This window comes from Umbelopsis ramanniana, assembly GCF_025399195.1.
Source record: "Umbelopsis ramanniana AG unplaced genomic scaffold K450scaffold_68, whole genome shotgun sequence".
Taxonomy (NCBI): domain Eukaryota; kingdom Fungi; phylum Mucoromycota; class Umbelopsidomycetes; order Umbelopsidales; family Umbelopsidaceae; genus Umbelopsis; species Umbelopsis ramanniana.
Genome location: NW_026252154.1, coordinates 46,615 through 63,851, shown reverse-complemented (window position 1 = coordinate 63,851; position 17,237 = coordinate 46,615). Strand labels below are relative to the sequence as shown.

At 41.5% G+C, this 17,237-nt stretch overlaps 8 protein-coding genes across 8 annotated transcripts; 4 read left to right on the top strand and 4 right to left on the bottom strand.

Annotated features, from left to right (window-relative positions):
- Window positions 1-3: 3 nt before the first annotated feature.
- Window positions 4-2,084, bottom strand: K450DRAFT_283640 (uncharacterized protein). The gene is made up of 6 exons (XM_051593485.1): window positions 1,635-2,084; window positions 1,482-1,577; window positions 1,249-1,427; window positions 1,046-1,161; window positions 355-978; window positions 4-281 (listed from the first exon to the last, which is right to left on the bottom strand). Exons 1-6 carry the CDS (start codon window positions 1,959-1,961, stop codon window positions 10-12), a joined length of 1,614 nt encoding a protein of 537 aa, XP_051441244.1. The 5' UTR covers window positions 1,962-2,084; the 3' UTR covers window positions 4-9.
- A 1,025-nt stretch (window positions 2,085-3,109) lies between these two features.
- Window positions 3,110-10,450, bottom strand: K450DRAFT_274906 (uncharacterized protein; the record flags this gene model as incomplete). Its single annotated transcript, XM_051593149.1, has 24 exons — window positions 3,110-3,425; window positions 3,485-3,980; window positions 4,045-4,228; window positions 4,287-4,422; window positions 4,489-4,561; window positions 4,627-4,791; window positions 4,856-4,976; window positions 5,038-5,201; window positions 5,263-5,356; window positions 5,437-5,796; window positions 5,854-6,201; window positions 6,262-6,408; window positions 6,469-6,658; window positions 6,724-6,923; window positions 7,006-7,113; window positions 7,171-7,341; window positions 7,406-7,550; window positions 7,612-7,688; window positions 7,753-8,309; window positions 8,368-8,476; window positions 8,551-8,990; window positions 9,059-10,023; window positions 10,088-10,274; window positions 10,342-10,450. The coding sequence occupies 24 exons, from the start codon at window positions 10,448-10,450 to the stop codon at window positions 3,110-3,112; spliced, it is 5,862 nt and encodes a 1,953-aa protein (XP_051441243.1).
- Window positions 10,451-10,547: 97 nt separating this feature from the next.
- Window positions 10,548-12,218, top strand: K450DRAFT_257775 (uncharacterized protein). The gene is made up of 4 exons (XM_051591731.1): window positions 10,548-11,043; window positions 11,107-11,591; window positions 11,652-11,739; window positions 11,807-12,218. Exons 1-4 carry the CDS (start codon window positions 10,645-10,647, stop codon window positions 11,912-11,914), a joined length of 1,080 nt encoding a protein of 359 aa, XP_051441242.1. The 5' UTR covers window positions 10,548-10,644; the 3' UTR covers window positions 11,915-12,218.
- A 284-nt stretch (window positions 12,219-12,502) lies between these two features.
- Window positions 12,503-13,008, top strand: K450DRAFT_257772 (uncharacterized protein). Its single transcript, XM_051591730.1, has one exon. The coding sequence runs from the start codon at window positions 12,624-12,626 to the stop codon at window positions 12,777-12,779; it is 156 nt and encodes a 51-aa protein (XP_051441241.1). The 5' UTR covers window positions 12,503-12,623; the 3' UTR covers window positions 12,780-13,008.
- Window positions 13,009-13,094: 86 nt separating this feature from the next.
- K450DRAFT_257770 (uncharacterized protein) lies at window positions 13,095-13,279 on the bottom strand (the record flags this gene model as incomplete). Its single annotated transcript, XM_051591729.1, has 1 exon — window positions 13,095-13,279. The coding sequence occupies exon 1, from the start codon at window positions 13,255-13,257 to the stop codon at window positions 13,096-13,098; it is 162 nt and encodes a 53-aa protein (XP_051441240.1). The 5' UTR covers window positions 13,258-13,279.
- A 605-nt stretch (window positions 13,280-13,884) lies between these two features.
- On the top strand, window positions 13,885-14,226 carry K450DRAFT_274904 (uncharacterized protein; the record flags this gene model as incomplete). Its single annotated transcript, XM_051593148.1, has 2 exons — window positions 13,885-14,113; window positions 14,180-14,226. The coding sequence occupies 2 exons, from the start codon at window positions 13,885-13,887 to the stop codon at window positions 14,224-14,226; spliced, it is 276 nt and encodes a 91-aa protein (XP_051441239.1).
- Window positions 14,227-14,298: 72 nt separating this feature from the next.
- K450DRAFT_257767 (uncharacterized protein) lies at window positions 14,299-15,782 on the bottom strand. Its single transcript, XM_051591728.1, has 3 exons — window positions 15,410-15,782; window positions 15,151-15,326; window positions 14,299-15,075 (listed from the first exon to the last, which is right to left on the bottom strand). The coding sequence occupies exons 1-3, from the start codon at window positions 15,741-15,743 to the stop codon at window positions 14,476-14,478; spliced, it is 1,110 nt and encodes a 369-aa protein (XP_051441238.1). The 5' UTR covers window positions 15,744-15,782; the 3' UTR covers window positions 14,299-14,475.
- A 168-nt stretch (window positions 15,783-15,950) lies between these two features.
- On the top strand, window positions 15,951-17,192 carry K450DRAFT_257763 (uncharacterized protein). The gene has a single exon (XM_051591727.1). It carries the CDS (start codon window positions 16,076-16,078, stop codon window positions 16,877-16,879), a length of 804 nt encoding a protein of 267 aa, XP_051441237.1. The 5' UTR covers window positions 15,951-16,075; the 3' UTR covers window positions 16,880-17,192.
- Window positions 17,193-17,237: the final 45 nt, after the last annotated feature.

Here is a 17,237-nt window from a genome sequence, read left to right as displayed (position 1 = left end):
GATGTGGTATTACAGACGGCGATCCTTTGCTCTCATAGCTTCTCCATGTACTTGTACAACGTATACGCAGATTCCACTAAGTGCACTTACTATAGCTACAACAGTCAGAGCGATACCATTTCCCACTGCAGCTATGAACATGGGTGCAAAAAGAGGGGTGCAGGCAGCCCAAGTGCATCTCATTAAATTTGAAGCACTAACAACCGATGCCGAGTAATTCTGATACGCATCAACAAGATATGTGTTACTAGGTGTCTGCACCATTCCAACTCCCAAACCAGCTGCAATTCAATATTGGTCAATGTACAGCGCAAGGTAAATATTGAGGAAATACGGAGGAGATTTGAGTCTTACTTATGAAAAATCCGAACAGTACCAGCCAAACGGATGTACGGCTTTGAAGGCACCAACCATAGATCAGATCACCAATTGGAATCATTACAATGCCGATCCACATAGCACCAATACGCATTTCTGGAATTTTCCTTCCGTCAGACGATTTTCGTATCTGTCGGGCAACAAACCAATCCGAGTACTGGCCTCCAAAGACCGCTCCCATCGCGTTTCCGATACCGTTAGCAAGGTAAGCTAGGCCGATTTGGCCGGTGTTGAAATTGTACTTGTACTCCAGTTGATGCGGTAAGGTGGATATAATGAAGTACATAAAGCCGAAAGCCAGGGCATACGGCAACGAAGATAGGATCACGACAGTTTTCGTTAGGAACTTCAAAGGTCGAACCAAGCCGACACTGAACTTTTCATATGAGGGATCCAGTGTCTCTGAGCTAGACTTTTCTGGGGTTGCTAGGGTGGTTTCGGAGGTCAATGCGCCAACGGTATCTTCTGTTGGATTGGCTTGATCTTTCTGACGTGCTTTGATATGCTTTAGAGAGGTTTCTGGCAGAAACAGAATGATGAGTATGAGCACAAGTCCACCCATACCCGTCAGGACCCAAAATATCATTCTCCATCCAAAATCTAACCATGAACGATAATTTTAGAAGATCGAAAGAGCCGGATACTGATAATATTCACCCACACTTACACTGGTTTATGTAACCGCCTACGAGTGGCCCAAGGACAGGTCCAATCAATGGACCAAGGAAGAAAAGGCCCATGGCATTTCCTCGTTCATTTGCAGAAAAGATGTCAGTGATTGTCCTAAATCATTTGTGATCAAAAATATGTGAGTAGGGAGGAATACCCTTAAACACTAAGGATCAATTTTTAAGGATAGGCTTCACTAACCCTGCACCGACAGCTTGAGCAGCACTTGCTCCTGCAGATTGAGTAATTCGCAGTGCGATGAACACAGAGATGTTCGGAGATAAAGCACAACCTATAGTCGACGCGACATAAATGACTGTTGCTGCAATGTATATTATACGTCTTCCGTGTCTTTCTGAAAGCGGTGCCCACACAAGTGGCTGGAAACGCGTAAGTTACACCACTTTACTCCTGTTTGTTATCCAAAAACTTACGGCAATTCCTAACGCCAGTATGTACAGTGAGATAGTGGTATTGACTAAAGTAGTAGTGGTTTTGAAATCACTTCGAACCTCCAGAACTGCTGGTACCTATCGAATCTTGTTAATGTTGTATGGTGAAATTAATATTTTGTGGCTGCAACGTACATATATCGAGCTAGATAGTGGTCCCAGGAATCCTTGCATGGCAACAATAGATAGATAGAACCATTTTCGAAACTGAAAATCAAATGTTTGATGAACAACGCGTAATGCATAAAGACATTGGAAAATGAATATAGATGGTACTTTGGAAATAGTATATTCGTCATTGGAGCTTTGATCGAGGGACCCGCTCTGGACCTCTTTCTGATCATAGTATAAACTATTCGCTGAGATGGATTCTTTTTGTTCTGAACCGGTTTCATTTATGCTCTCTACAATGAATATGTCTGTCGGTTTATTTTTGTTATCGACATTTATGGTCTCATCCATGGTATTGATCGCAAACAATGTAGTTACAGAGCGAGAGAGGGGAAAGAGAGGAAGGAGAGCCAAGTTACGCCAACGAAAAGATTGCAAAAATTATTGCTGGTGAAGCGAAGCTTTCGATTCCATTATACCTCACTGTATTTTGTTTGTCGAAGGAACCAGTCCGTATCATGACAAGGGTTTGCCATGTCAGGAATGATGTCTCAGCCGCTACCTCTTCCCTTTTCCTTGCTTAAACTATTATGAGTACTTGTATACCCTCTCATCCATCCTTGCTATGCTGTTAAAAGCAGTTACCTTTTGATAGCAGGATACGTTTATATTCGGATACTTCTGCACTACGGCAAGAGAAGTGTCATTAAGTCAGCGGATTCCATAGCTAGTAATCAAATTTTTGAAATGTACCAAACCTTGAGAAAATTGATACGCCAGTAACCATTCAATCAAACCACATTGTTTCTTTCCCTCTTCTCAGTGGACGGTGGTTATGAGAATTTGTTACTGTCCATTCCCATACATTATTAGCATCCGATGAGACGATTCCTTTTGACCGGGAAGATTTTTCATCGTATAGTTCGTGCGATAAATAGTGTCAGCTCCTGGTATTGCTTCAATGTATGATATTGTTGTCGAGATTCATGGAGATCATAATACTCGCGCTTTCAATTGTGTACCATTTTGTGATCTAGCAATTCTGCTGATGTACGTTGTTCGATGTCAAACATGTATCCTTTAGCGTCAGGTGGAGTATTATGTTTCTTAATGATTAGAAAACCCTCTTAGTGACCCATTCTTAACTTATTTATGTTTCAAGTTCCACCATGTAATGAAAGTTTGGCCACCCAAACAACTTTGATTAATTATACTTCGCAAAGCCACTATGAAAACTTCTGCTAGTGACAGTGAGAGTGCATCAGTCCGCTTCATTTTTGAATATTTAGTGCTGTCCGTCGCTAATTTACTGAAATCATTTCATCTTCATTCTGTTCCGTCCTTGGCATACATTGAATGAAATACCAGGTTCAAGGCAGCTAATGTGGTTGCAATCTGGAGAGCAGCAAACACCATTAACATCGATCGACTAAGCTTCCGATACTGATGATGTTTTGAGCTTTTATTGATTTTGTTTCTGACTGGATTTAGTGGGGTTATCATTTTGATGAAATTTTGCCTGTCAATTTCCTGGTGTTGAAATTATTGAAAATATCGTCTGGCCCATCCTGATCAGATTGTATGGGACTAATGGGATCTTCGTCATATTCTAAGCTAGCGGCGCCAAGTGTGTCATCCATCATTAATTTTGAAAAATATTTACAAGCAGTATCCACTGTGCGCTCATCGTTCTCGTTGGTATCAAACACCGGAAATTCCAATAGTAGGTTATTGTAAGTTGGTATAGGAGGTTGGCTGACGGCAGCCTTAGCCTTGAAGCTGTTGTTATCCTCTGGGTGGTATTGTTGGCATTTCCTAAGTTACATGTCAATTCTCATTTGCCTTTCTCCTAGATTCTCATGGATCTTACTCACTCTTCGGTCAGGTTGTATACTTGTTTGAGGACCTTTTTGGCTTGAAGTAGCATGCTAATTATTACCGAATATTTGATAGAGAGGTCCCCATCAAGTTCCATATCGCCGTCCTTTTGCTGTCGCTTCGTATCATTCCTCTGCCGACGTCTCTTACTTCGCTCCGATTGAAGATCCCTTTGTTCGTCCTCGCCATCGACTTCTATTGCTAGGTTAAGACTGGACATAAGGTTCATAGCTGTCGTGGAGAGAATTTTGTTGATAGCGTAAATCACTGAGAGAGGTTCTTCAACGATTTTGAATCGCAGGCCGACTAAATTTTGTACAATAAAGCGATAGAAGTATATATCGGTGCTTTGCTGACTCTCTTGATGTGCTTCAAGATCAAAGAGGTTTACGATACCGAACAAGAAGTCATTTCGGAACTTGCGCTTCTCTCTTATTTGCGAGTACATAGGTTGTAGTAAAGCTTCATAATCAAACTCTTCTCCCAAATGACCTATGAACCAATCATGAGTAAAGTACACTATATTCGGCGGTCTTACTTTGAATCAAGTGGTTACCGTTGACAGTTGAGGCTATTTCTGATAACCGACAGTTATAGTCATAGGCAGCTCGAACGCATTCTACATTTCTGCTGTAGAGAAGTGTCTGGTGTCTCTGATTCAGCTGAAAGTGAAGCTGAAAGGCAATATCCCGCATTGTCTGATCAGGGCAAGTTTCCAGAGCGACTATGGTAGGCATGCACTATAAAAAAAAATCAATAATCACTTCCAACTGTTCATCATTAGTTATGTCTACTTACAATCACAGGGTGCGCTAACCCTTGCTGTATTATTCGTGTGATGACTTTGAAAGACAAGTTTCGCAATAGCACATTGGGATCCAAAGCGGTTTGAAGTATTCTCTCGAGATAGCGTTGCATCAAGGAGCTGCTAACACTACAAAAAGGGGTCGTCATGAAAAGGCGCTTCAAGGCTGTGTCGCTGATTATTCATATCACATACCTTAATTCAGCCATCTCAGATGCGTTTCCTAACAACTGAATCATATCCGTACCCTTACGCTCCTTGTTCGTTTCTGCAAAGAATAATTTAAATGGTTATAGTTGTGGTGTTAAACAGCTGCGACCGTTCAATATTTACCTCTTTCACGATCGATAATGCGCTTTTCTTCACCGATTAAGAAGTCCAAGAAAACTCGCATGACTCGCGATTTGTAATCGAGGAACCGACTGGCAAACATTTCATCCATCATCGTGGTGCTTTTCTTCGTCACCATGTATTTGGGGTATTGAATGTACAAGTAGCCTACCATCAATTGGTGAGATTAATTTACATTATCACACGTAAGTCTCATACGAAAAGGACAAACCTAAGCTCTGTAGAGCTGCAAGCTTGATCTGGTTGGAAACTTGCTGGTTGATGTGCTCTCCCGTTACTCGGTTAGCAGCAAAGAAATAGAGTAACTCGAATGTCTCTGAAGCAACACCATCCTATACGACAGATAAGATTAGCTGACATGATAGCCGCGTTAGATATGGATATTGAACTTACCGGGCACAGTTCCTTCAGTCGACCAGATTTATCCATTGCCTCATTTGCATCAAAATTACAGTGCTGACATATTAGTCCAGCTATTAAGCACAAACGAATTAGGCGAGTTGACGCCGTAATTGGCTGAAGTTGTATAACACTGTTCTTGTCTTGACGGAGTTTTCCTAATAAAAGACATACTCAGTGGCCGCAGGCGGGTAAACTCAATCCATTGTTGATGCTTACCTAAACAGTTGTACATAATGCTTGCTAACTTGTCATAATTTTTGGTCAGCTTGTGAGCTATTGTAGACAGACATGATACAGCGGCTGTCAAAACCTGGGTCACCAAACAAGGTGTTGTTCAGTTAGTAACGACATAAGGTATAGCGAAACAACGTCTAGGGTAATTGAACTCACCATAGCAGGGCAACCGATCAAAAGCTTTGTCAGGGTAAGTTCTGAGTCGGCCAGGAACATTGGATCTGGTCGTTTCATAGCAGGAAGGACGGTATCGTAGATTTTGATTGCGTGATATAATGCTCTGTGGTCGCTAGTCTCACTAGATTTCAGGTAAGGTTCTAACATGGTCATGAGGGTTTGAGTAAAGAGATGTGGAGATGATCTGGCGAACGAGTGAATGAGGCCGATGCAGTTGGTTATGGATGTATTGTCACCTGCATCCTCTAGTAGAAGCAGTTCTGAAAATAGGCAGTCGATGATGAGCTTGAACATGTTGTTGATATTTACACGATTTTTGTCGTCCAAGTTTTCGATTATCTACCGAGGTAAGTGTTAGTTTTAGCCATTTCAGTACGTTACTCTATAGCTACTTACCAAGAGAAGAAGTGTTTCAACACTGGAACTGCAGCCCACTTTATCCAGACTGGAAAATATTTGCAACAAAATATTGCATCTTTGAATAATCTCTTGCTTGAAATCTGGTGGAAGGTATTCGAATTCAGCATATCCGTTTTTATGGTGGCGCGTGTAAGAAGAAGCCCATGGCCGGAATACTGTTTCCATGGAGATCTTCACTGCCGTATCTCGAACGGCTGTTATTTCGTCTGCCACTCGCTCTATAATCCTAGTTCCTATGTCTACCCAGATCATCACATCGCTGGTATTGACATAAACATTCTTCAGAATACGCATTACGCGTTTACGCACACTGATACTTGTATCCTAATAATTTTGTTAGCATTCACCTAAGCCGACCAAGACGAAAATACAACCAGAAATTACCATTATTCGTTCACTGATAGCAGTTAGATACTTCTGAGTTCCTTCAGGGTGTGATGCAAGGTAGTTTCCGGCTAGTTGTATTGCAGCATCACGAACTGACGGAGATATGTCCTGCATTCTCCTAATAATGGCCATTTTCACTTGTTGCTGTGGGGGCCCTTTGTGAATTTCCAACACGCTTCTTTGTATACATTTCTATAGACATACCTTTTCCATGAATGAAACATTTTTTGATGACAGATTAATCAGCGCACGTAAAGCTACTGCTCTACTTGACACTGATTCAATGTCAAGCGATGAGAAAATCCGCGACAGCATCGCTTGATAGCTTTGATACAGTGGTCTCTCCAACAATAAGGTGTTCACGGCAGCCTTTATGTCTTGTATGTCGTGCAAACTTTCAGAACACCGTTAGCTTCAGATTGTCAAATACCTACAATTTCCAGATATTTCTTTATATACCTCTTCTCCAGTACAGTTCCTGTCCGCCTTTCTTCAAGCAATAGGTCCCATATGAACTTCGTATGTTGGTAGACCATACTCTGTGTTTCTCCTCGTCCTTGGGAATGATCTGCATCATTCTCGTCCAACTTTTTGTTCATTTTTTTCCACAAAGAGGCGAAAGCATATCCCCACTGACAAAAGTAATAATGGATAGCCATCTGGTGTATGTTATGATTAGTTGGTACGTTATGAAATAGGGCACAGAAGCATCTACATAAATGACCAAATATGAACACTAACCGTAGAGATAGTATCAGTTTCAACGCGACTTTCCAAGTAGTCAATGATCATCTTATGATACTGGGCAATTTCCAAACTTCGATCTGGCTTAATGTGGCTGGTATTGATCTATGAAATGCATTAGCAATCGTCAAGGGCTTTCTATTCATTTAAAAGTTAGCTTACCTCATCGTCTAGTAAAGGAAAGTCGGTCTCAGAGCGATTTGTTGGAAAGTGCTCGTAAACGTCGTCTTCGGCAGTTGCATGACTGTAAACATGTCCTGCTAGTACTCCTAAGTACTCAAGCGCAATGTTCCTCTTCTGAACATCCTTCGTCCCAGCATCAATATAATTAATCTAATGGAATCAATATCAGAAATGGAAACTGCGAAAAATGTAGCTTATTAAGTAAGTAACGTACCAAAATCGTCGAAAACACTCGAGCAATTGCTTCCGCTGCTGGCCACTCCGGTTCATCTAATACTTTTAGGGAGTCCATAATGATCATATCCAAAATCTTTCTGTATTCCACCGATGACTGATCTTCAGACGGTTTTTTCACGCTCCTGTTGTGATGATGAATAAATGGATGAACGTTTGGCAGGGCTAGTTACATTTTATACTTACTTGTCCAATAATTGTTGTAATAGTGTGTGGCAGATATGTATGCACGCTTCGATTCCTGATGTGCTGGTTGCGAGAACCTAAAACCAAGCTAGGGATCAGTACTCCAATTCTTAGGTAGTTGCAGCTTATGATGTGGCATACCTTGTTTATGAAGGACTCCTCCAGTTTAGCTGATTTGTCGTTACTCTTTTGGTGCTTTAGTTCCCATTTTTGCGTCCAGCTTCTTTCATTGGATCGGTCAGTGTCGGTACAGCATTGAACAGTCTGTAACAAAAGCGCACTGATAGCATGTATGGATTTTCCGCTCGCTGTACGGTATCGATTTTTAAACTCTCCATCGGTCGAAACATGAATGATATTAGCCAAAATTTCATCGAGAATCCAGTTCCGGTGCCTAGGGTATTTGCTAAAGACGGAGTGCAGAACATCCATTGCACTAACTTTGATGGCATCTATGAAGTTGTCCTCGGTTTCCGCCTGCAACAGCGACATCCTACTTTCAATCGTGCTCTCCGTGTCAAAAAAGAAGGGGGGTATGCTTATATAGCTGATGGTAATAATCATATCCTCAGACAGGTCCTCTTGCTGTATAAAGCGATAAATTTGGCGATATATTGCGGACAAATGCAATGAAAACTTTGCGACCATTTGGCGGTGATGATCATGAGACTCGCAATGTTCATTGGAAGCTGTCCCAGCTGAAACGTAGTGTTGGTTCTATGGCTTATAAAAATAACATTCCGAGTATTCACTTACCAAAATCGTTATCGACATTATTCCAGCTATCATAAGCAGGGGAAACTATGTCCGTAAGTAATGCCTTGGTCAAAACTAAACATGATGTAATAACTTCTTCGGCATATAGCTGTAGACAATGTAAGTATGAGCGGTTTTTTATGTGTTGTAAGATGATATCCGAGATCAAGTATTATTCCTTACCTTCTTGTCCAGTTTGGTTGACGTCAGTATACTAAAGACAGACAAGGTGCAGTTGATGGCGTGCTCCAAGCTAGGAATGTCCAAGTCGTCCATATGTCTATAATGAACTTGTTCCTGGCTGGAATGATTTTCTGCTTGTAAAGACGTCCAGCCGATACGAACATTCTTCTCGAGTTTCTTTAGTATCCACCCTAAATCCTCGCCTTCGACATTTGGTAGCTGGTTGTGCTTATTTGCTCTTCGAACTAGTGTGGAAATTTTTCTAGTAGCGGCGACCGAGAGCAAAAGTTGGTCGCCTTCGCGTATGAAGTACGCGATATCTCCAAATGATGAATTTGTATCACTCAGAGAGATTGCAATGTCAGGATGTAAATCTTGCATTAGCTCGTTTTCTTTCCTCTGAAGGAAGCTTATGAAGTCGTTCAGATAGTTCAAGGCATCTGTGTACCAGAAGCAATAAGTAAGAAGCCCTTGCATGCATGTGTATCATATCAAATGGGTATAATACCTTGTCCTTGATCCTTCCAGGTTATCACATCATGCTCAGATATGATAATCTGATCTACCTCATTTGAAGTAGTATGATCAGTATGGCTTTCTTCCAAACCTTCATTATTGCTCTCGTCCATCATGGCCATTGTGGTTGGAGCCTTTGGAAAACTATCTTTCATTGTTTCTGTCGAGTCCTCGTTCAGCGTATTAGCGATGGTATCTACTTCGACAATCTCATGAGTTGTGAATGAATTCTCAGCTGGAACGCTGCTGGCCGGAGGAGATATAGGTTTATAATGCGAGCCGGCAGGTGGCTGAGTTGGATCCGCCTCTTCGGTCTCAAGGGCGACCAACGACTTCGCTTCGCTGACTTCATTCTTCTGTTGTTGGCTGGTATGGTCCTCCAATGACAAGTTCTTCTCACTATGTAGTGTTTCTTTTGCATTGATGGAGATAAACTCATTGTTATTGTTCAAAGAAGACATGTCTTTGTCTACTGGAGTTGCAGCAGTGTTGGTGTCATCATTGGGTATTTCCTGTGTATGAACACATTCTTCTGATATCATTACGCAGTCCATTTTTGAGTCGTCTTGTGCACTGATATCTTCGTCTAATTCTTTTGAAAAGGTAGGGGTGTCATCAGGCCTATTAGAGACAATGGCAGAAGGCGATGGGCAAGGATCCGGCACATCGTCTATAAGTTTGGCTGGTTCTTCTTGATCTTCGGCATCAATATCAGCCATTTCTACGTCAGCTTCTGACGGCCCAGCTGCATTAATATCATCGTATGACCGCTCCTCCATCTGAAGATCAGAGTGAATTAATTTTTTGAATCCATTAGGTTGTTTGATTTCGATGACGTTGTCACTTCCATCTTCAGCTTCTGTGACATCCAGGTTTCGATCAGCAAAGAGATTCTTCCTTTGAGACGAACTAGACGTTTTCTGCTTTTTCGATGACATAACATCGGTTTGCTGCAAGCTAAATAAGAAGTTATAAGAGAGTTATGCAGAACTTCCATCCAATTTAAATGGCACGAACGTACAACGCTGATATCTCCTTTCCCTCAATCTTTGATCGAAGCTCTAGTAGTCGGTGTTGGCTACTACTCAATTGCGTCGACCCATGGTATCCATTGAAGAGAAATGACTTTATTTCGTCATATTTCTTGGTATCAAATTGTTTTTCAGCTTCTTCTCTCTCAATGGTTAAAGGCGGAATGCAACTAGTTGCTGTGGTACAAAAAGACAAAGGTTAGTAAGATCATTAGAGAGAATGTTAGCGATGCGTTGCAATTACCATATGACGGCGCTATAACGGTTGACAATGCTGTGTGTTGTAAAGCTTTGCGTATTTTTTCCAACACATTCGTGGCTGGATCGTGAGCATTACTTGATCGAGTAGGCATGAGGACGACACGTCGCGGTCACCAGAAAAGCGAAAGTTTTCAACGCGAACTGTGAAATTGCCCAAAATTTCGGATCGGTATCAGTTTTTATCCTTTCCCGGGTTGTTCCCAAGGTTGCTGAGCTGCTTCAGAAAGAGAAAAAAAAAAAAGCCGACACTGCCGCATTGCTTATAGTACAAGAAATCAGTAATCTTATGCTTAAGACAACATCATTTGCCAGTGCTATCAAGTCATGCAACTCACTACGAACGTTTCCAATAAGAACGTTATCTTACCATCCCGCTTATCGACCCTTTTCTCTCCATCTTTCAACCCCACTCAGGAACACAAATAAATCAGCTCGAATCTCAACTGTAAACTATAGAAACTTCCATACAACAAGCCCACGGAATGTTCCAATTATCCCAATACCAGCAGCTATACTAGCCTTACTGAAGTCTGGAAAATTAGTCAGTTTTGTGTCTCTTTCGTCCAAGACCTCACTCACATTGCTACCACACTCTATCTTTCGACGATACAAATTCAGTACCAAGGTGTTCGCTAGCGTACCCCTTATTGGTATTGCTCTCTTACTTACTGTGGGGCTGGATCAGGTAAGTTGAGTAGAATTGAGTAGGGCTAGACAAGCTACAATCTTCTAATTCTGATGTGAGCAGGCTCCAAACACCGACCGACTGCGTCTTGTATACCTTAGTGAAGAAGAAGAAATGGAAGTGGTCACTTTGGAAGTGGATCAGCTTCTTGGATCGCAATCAGGATTGATAGCTCCCAAGGAAAACGAATATGTACAGTGGCTTCAGAACATCGCTGATAATATTGCTCGAGTTTCAGTTGATGATATCAGGGATCCTGTCCGAGAATATGATCCACAGGATCCGAAAATCAAGAGCTATGACGTTAATATCATATGCGACAGTTCAACTCTCAATGCTATGTGTGCTGGAAATAAGATTTTGGTATACGATTTGATGATTTCTTATCTTGGTTTCGACACTGATATGATGGCGGTAATCATGTCACATGAAATAGCGCATTCGATCCAGCGGCACTTTGTTGAGACCCACGGCATTGCCAGCTTTATGCTAATGCTTGGAGATATAAGTAGAGGACTCCTATGGACTGTTACTGAAAGTCTAGGACCGTAAGTATCTGTTCTCTATAGACTGTCATACTGGGAGCTGTCTACTCACTTCTGCTATAGTTATGTCAATCAAAAGTTGAATGAATGGATATCAGGCTTTATCACCATGGAAACAGAAACAACCTATAATAGAGGACTTGAGAAAGAGGTGAGATTCAGAAGGAATTCGGCTTGACTAAGGCCATGGAAATTGTGCATTAATCACCTGATTTTAGGCGGACTTGGTTGGCTTAATGTTGATGGCTAAAGCAGGGTATGATCCTAGAACAGCATTGACAGTTTGGGCTAAGGTTCGTTTATTTTGTCGTTTATACATTTATTGAATCACACTGATAGTAACTGGTCGTTATGTCAGATGGCCGAGTTAGATAAACAGAGTGATTCAGATTCGGCAATTGCTGGGCAAGTTGCAAAGGAGAAAATCGAGTTCAACTCTGATGAGATAAAACAATCAGTGGCGGAAGTGACTCAACAGCAACGCCAAGGAGCCTATGACGACCTCAACCTGTCCGTCAAAGAGTTTGTTGAACGGCTTCTAAGCTCATGGTTTGGGTCAACACATCCTCCCAGCGCAGAGCGAGTGGACTATATGCGAGAACATCTACCTGCCGCTATCGAAATTTATGAGCACTCGATAGCGATTAATGGAAAGCCTATCGGTTATGAGGCACCGAAGGAAGAAGCACCAAGGGAAGAACCAAACCGCAAAAATTCCTACTTAGATAACACATTTATCCAGTGGCTCACTGGTTATTTTGTTCATAACGGTAACCAGACTGCTGAAACATAGATGATATCAGGTGTGAATGAGCATGTACTTGAGTAATACACCTCCAGCTCCGTCCTTTGTATGTAGGTATAGACAAGCCAATACAGTATATACAGTCTTTCTCAAAATAATTGGCGCAGATCCTTTGATTTGTATACGCAAACTTTAGCTATATTTTGCCTAGGTAGCCTTAAATGCGAATTCAGGTTTTCATAGAAAATTGAATATACGGACTATGAGCCCTTACATAGTGAGCATATGACATGGAAAACAGTAATATCGCATTTATTGAAGGCGAAAACATGATCTTGTGTGAAGCTGATAACTCTACCTCTACAGAGTCCACCATGCAAAATGAGGAGACTATGATGGAAAAACCAAATCAACCGATGGATATCGAGGAGGAAAGGCGGAAATGACGATGACGTTCTGGTACCGTTGAGAACTTTGATGGATATTGATATGGTGGGACCGGACCACACGCTATCCACAGAAACGGCTTCACCCACCTAAAAGTTCTACAGATGATATATCCACTTTTGCTGAATATTCCAATCAATGCATTCATCCAAAGTGAGAACAAAAGTGTGGGACTTCCCTTAACCTCAAAACGGAAATTCGCAAATAACTCTATGTAAAACTCTCGAGCACAATTCGACGTAACATTCAATTCTAGACAGCAATTCCCTTGGTTCTCATTCTTTCATTCATGAAATAAAAAAGTCTGATTGTCTGCTAATTTGTTGAGTACCACGTTGGATCCGTAAGGTATTGATTTATACATGTAACACAACTGTATATTCTAGCCGTAGTAATCCGATCAACGTTGTTTATATTGTCAATAACTCTGACCATGCGATGAATGACATACGGTAAGTAGGTGATACCCAGCCTCATTAACGGAGCATAAACAAATTTGGATATTGGGCGGCGAAACGATACTCGTTATCACAAAGAACAAAGCAGGAGCAGCCAAATACTGACATCTACCACGAGTGAAACGCTAAAGTTCGGTAATGGAATATAGCAATTTTCAGGCATCTTTTGGCGAATATCACCATGTCATAAAGGAGAGAGCACATGAAAGTAAGTGCTCTGCTTCAACACCAATTGGGTCTTAGGGACAGTAACCTTGGTGTAACTACAGGCGTACAGATCCCAATTTCACCAAGAAAGCGCTGCACAAATTAAAGTACCGAAGATGTCAAAGGGGAGATCTTTTACGGCGACACATCAACGATAGTAAGTTATAAGGTAATAGAAATACTAAACGTAAAGTCAGCATCTGATCAAGGAAATTAGATTGCATAACCAAGAGTCGTTTGATGCGAATATTCATTTTACGAGTGGATATTCGTTGACAACAAACCATGTTTAGAATGACAGTTTACCATCTCAACCCTTTTTGAGGAAGGTCTTTTGAAAAAAAAAAAACCACCCCTTTATCGTAAAACCACCACCTTGATTGATTAGGAACGGGCGGCGTAACGGCTATGGACTCGTTAAGGGATGCAATGGGAAATCATGCATTCTCACGCCCGAGATTTGGTGAGAGTAACAAGTTTAGAAGCTGGACATCAAGCTGCACCTCCTCAAGAGTATCCATTACAAATCTCTGCTATCAATTTCCCAAACTCTTCATGGCCTCCAACTCTGTCACCGTTTCTCAAGTCCTCCCAAAGTCCTCCCAAGTCTCCCAAGTCCCAAGTTCCTCCGAAGTATCCAGGGTTGTACAAAGAAGACGGCCGTATAAGTAAGTCATGGTAGAGAAAGTTGCAACGCTAAATTCATTGACCAGTAACATAAATTGCTCTTGTAGGCTCTCAAGCTACTATACCTGTAAGGTCGTCTAACCCGCCGGGATAGTTACCGCTATCCCACCCTTGGATACTTCGGGTAGGTTTGATTTGGAACAAGATTGTAACGAGACTATAGAATCGCTGAACTAACTTCGTCATCCATTTGACCAAATTAAATATACACTTGACGTAAAATTTATTCTAATAAAACAGTATAAGTACAAACAATATTATGTAGATGCCTGAATTTGTCAGCTTTGAAAGTTCAAGCAGGTAATGAAAGAAAATAAAAACAAAGGTATACAACAATTATTATCTACACGTTCCCTTCTTTTTGAGTCGCCAAAACAGATCGAAGAATGTTTGAAGCATTCGTCAATCCAAGAAGTAGACCAGCATCTTGTTCAGTAACCTCGTCTCCCTCCCAAAATGAATGTGCAAAGTCTATAAGTCTAATGGAATACAACTTGGCCGGTTGCTCATCTTCGTCCTCTTCATTCTCAGAGTCATCATCTGCAGCTTGGTTATCCTTTGCCTGTTGTGATGCTCGTTCTTCTTGCAGCCGATCTTCCTCCAACATTTTCTCCCATCCATTTAAAAATGCACTCTGATCGCCTTCGTAAACAATAAGGAGGGATGCTCCGTACATGCGTACATTCGGACAGTTCGCCACAGTTTCCAGAATTTCTTCAATGTCTTCAATCAAACTTCGTATGATCCATCGCATTTTTGCTGCTGGAATTCGACTTCCTTCTAATGGAAGATGTAATCGCTCACGACCTTCGACTATGGCGTGCCCGACTTCGCTGTGTGGAAAAAAGAACGACATAAAGGCGTTCAGTAAACTTGATTCGGTAATTTGCTTGATATATGTCTTTGAGTGCACTATGTGCTGATTTGTAGATGCATCAAACATCTGTGGAATATGAATGATGGGCAGTCAGCTTGTGCGCTTCAGCTAAAAGTGATGGAATTGAAATGAATTACGTACTTGCATGCCGCATATCTTTATCCCCAGCTTGCCAGAAGTCGTCTCATTGGCTTTTTTAATCATTTTTGCTCGCTTTGACGGTGTAGCATCAGGACCATACAATTGTGTGCCTAGCTTGATATCCATAACACATGGTTGTGTAAATCCATACAACAAGTTCTCTATACATATATGGTGTGCAAAGGAATCAAGTCATTCGTGCTACTATCATACCATGTGCACAAGCAAGCAATAACATTTCAAGTAGTAAAAAGGATATCATCTAACTCGGCAGGGTTGAAAGATTCGGTTGGCTCATTAAGTGAAATGGATTTGACGCCGTCTGCAATGTCTTGAGCTTCTGCAATGGTTTGTCGTTCTATCTCAGTCGCAATATGAAGGCTGCCATAGCATTCTGGTATCCATTGAAGAAACTCGGGATGTTGCTGGGAATCCTGATAAAACCTTTGTTCCGTTTGATTGCAAGGTTTGACCACCATGATATCAGACGCCGGGTGTTGTAAGAGGCGATCGTGCCCAGCAACCTGATACTCAAATCGAGTAAAGGATCCGGATGATGCCGATGTTGAAATCGAATCGTTTGATCTCGGCATCGACAGGAGCTAACGGCTTGTAGATTAGTTGAAGGAACAAGGCAAGTGGTAAATAAAAAATTTAAAATTGTCATTTACCGCAATTATAAGTCATTTAAGGCACAAATTGGACGTGTCTTATGAAAGACACCGCAGTGAAAGCTACAGCTCCCTTCCGGACAATAGCTTAAACCAAGCAATTAGTGTGTATATGTAGGATGCGGTATGGTAAAATATAACTTTATACATATATAACTTCAACAGTAATTCTCTCTATTAACGACTAAAATTTAGTCCAATAGACGTTTGACTTGTACGTGTTGTCTCGTTTTGATTTTTAGACTGCTTCAGCCATGGACGACACTGAGAAGACTTACGTTGTGCTTCCCCTCGCAGACCATACACATACGGTTATCTTATTACATGGCCGCGACAGCACGGCCGCCGAATTCGCTGAAGAATTCTTCGAAAGTCAAGCGTCTGATAGACGAACACTATGCGAGATCTTCCCCAACTTCAAATGGGTATTTCCAAATTCAGGGCAACGAAATTCAACTCGGTTCGAGATGGAAATGGCGCAATGGTTCGACATTTGGTCAGTTGAAGAACCAGAAAATCGGAAAGAGTTACAAGTCGCTGGCTTGACAGAAAGCGTTGCTTTCATTCTCAATATCATTCGCGATGAAGCATCTTCCGTTCCACCAGAGCATATTTTCCTTGGAGGTATAAGCCAAGGTTGTGCCACGGCAATTCATGCTTTAATGCATTGTGATATTCAGCTCAATGGGTTTATTGGGTTCTGTGGATGGCTTCCATTTCAAGAAGAAATTGAAACAATCACAAAAAATACAACAACTGCTGGCTCTCTGCAAGAAATTCGAAGTATATTGAAGCCTACATCCAGCGATTCTTATATCTCAGCTCGCGGACAGCCGTACGGGAAATCAAAATCGGCCTTATCGACCCCTGTGTTTCTTTCTCACTCGTTAGACGATCCCATCGTGCCAGTGTCCAATGGAAAAAAATTATATCAAGACTTGAATTGTTTGGGCATGACCGTCATATGGAAAGCATATGAGGACGGAGGCCACTGGATCAATGAACCGCAGGGTGTGGATGATATGGTTGATTTTCTGCAAAACATTGTAACCGTTTAAAACCGTTTGAAGTATACAAATACCAGCAGTCTTGATCCGTACCGTCGACGATTTAGCTTTGACAGATAGCTAGTGGTTACTCACCCTACGTAAATTCATACCCCATCATAAGTAAAGTTAACTTGAGCTTTCGAGAGTGTTTCCGGATCTCCTTTTTCGTTTAAGGGAAGTCAGATTTTATTCGTTGTCATGTTCATGTAAACGGCAAACGTCGACAACTAGCAGATGGCGAATGATTTTGCGGCGGAGACGTCTAGATGAAGTCACTTCCAGTTCACTACTGTGTCTTCTATCTGACCTGGAAGCACTTCTTCATGACAAAGAAAGGCAGTCGCTAACGTCTCTATGATTTTTTTTG

Coding starts and splice junctions, on each gene's coding strand:
- K450DRAFT_257772 (XM_051591730.1), top strand. CDS start 12,624: ATGGAAAACAGTAATATCGCATTTATTGAAGGCGAAAACATGATCTTG.
- K450DRAFT_257763 (XM_051591727.1), top strand. CDS start 16,076: ATGGACGACACTGAGAAGACTTACGTTGTGCTTCCCCTCGCAGACCAT.
- K450DRAFT_257767 (XM_051591728.1), bottom strand. CDS start 15,743: ATGCCGAGATCAAACGATTCGATTTCAACATCGGCATCATCCGGATCC. Junction 15,327..15,409: donor CAACCCTGCCGAGTTAGATG/ATATCCTTTTTA, acceptor ATTCCTTTGCAC/ACCATATATGTATAGAGAAC. Junction 15,076..15,150: donor TAAAGATATGCGGCATGCAA/GTACGTAATTCA, acceptor CATATTCCACAG/ATGTTTGATGCATCTACAAA.
- K450DRAFT_257775 (XM_051591731.1), top strand. CDS start 10,645: ATGCTTAAGACAACATCATTTGCCAGTGCTATCAAGTCATGCAACTCA. Junction 11,044..11,106: donor TTACTGTGGGGCTGGATCAG/GTAAGTTGAGTA, acceptor TGATGTGAGCAG/GCTCCAAACACCGACCGACT. Junction 11,592..11,651: donor GTTACTGAAAGTCTAGGACC/GTAAGTATCTGT, acceptor CTTCTGCTATAG/TTATGTCAATCAAAAGTTGA.
- K450DRAFT_283640 (XM_051593485.1), bottom strand. CDS start 1,961: ATGGATGAGACCATAAATGTCGATAACAAAAATAAACCGACAGACATA. Junction 1,578..1,634: donor CACTATCTAGCTCGATATAT/GTACGTTGCAGC, acceptor AAGATTCGATAG/GTACCAGCAGTTCTGGAGGT. Junction 1,428..1,481: donor TACTGGCGTTAGGAATTGCC/GTAAGTTTTTGG, acceptor ACGCGTTTCCAG/CCACTTGTGTGGGCACCGCT.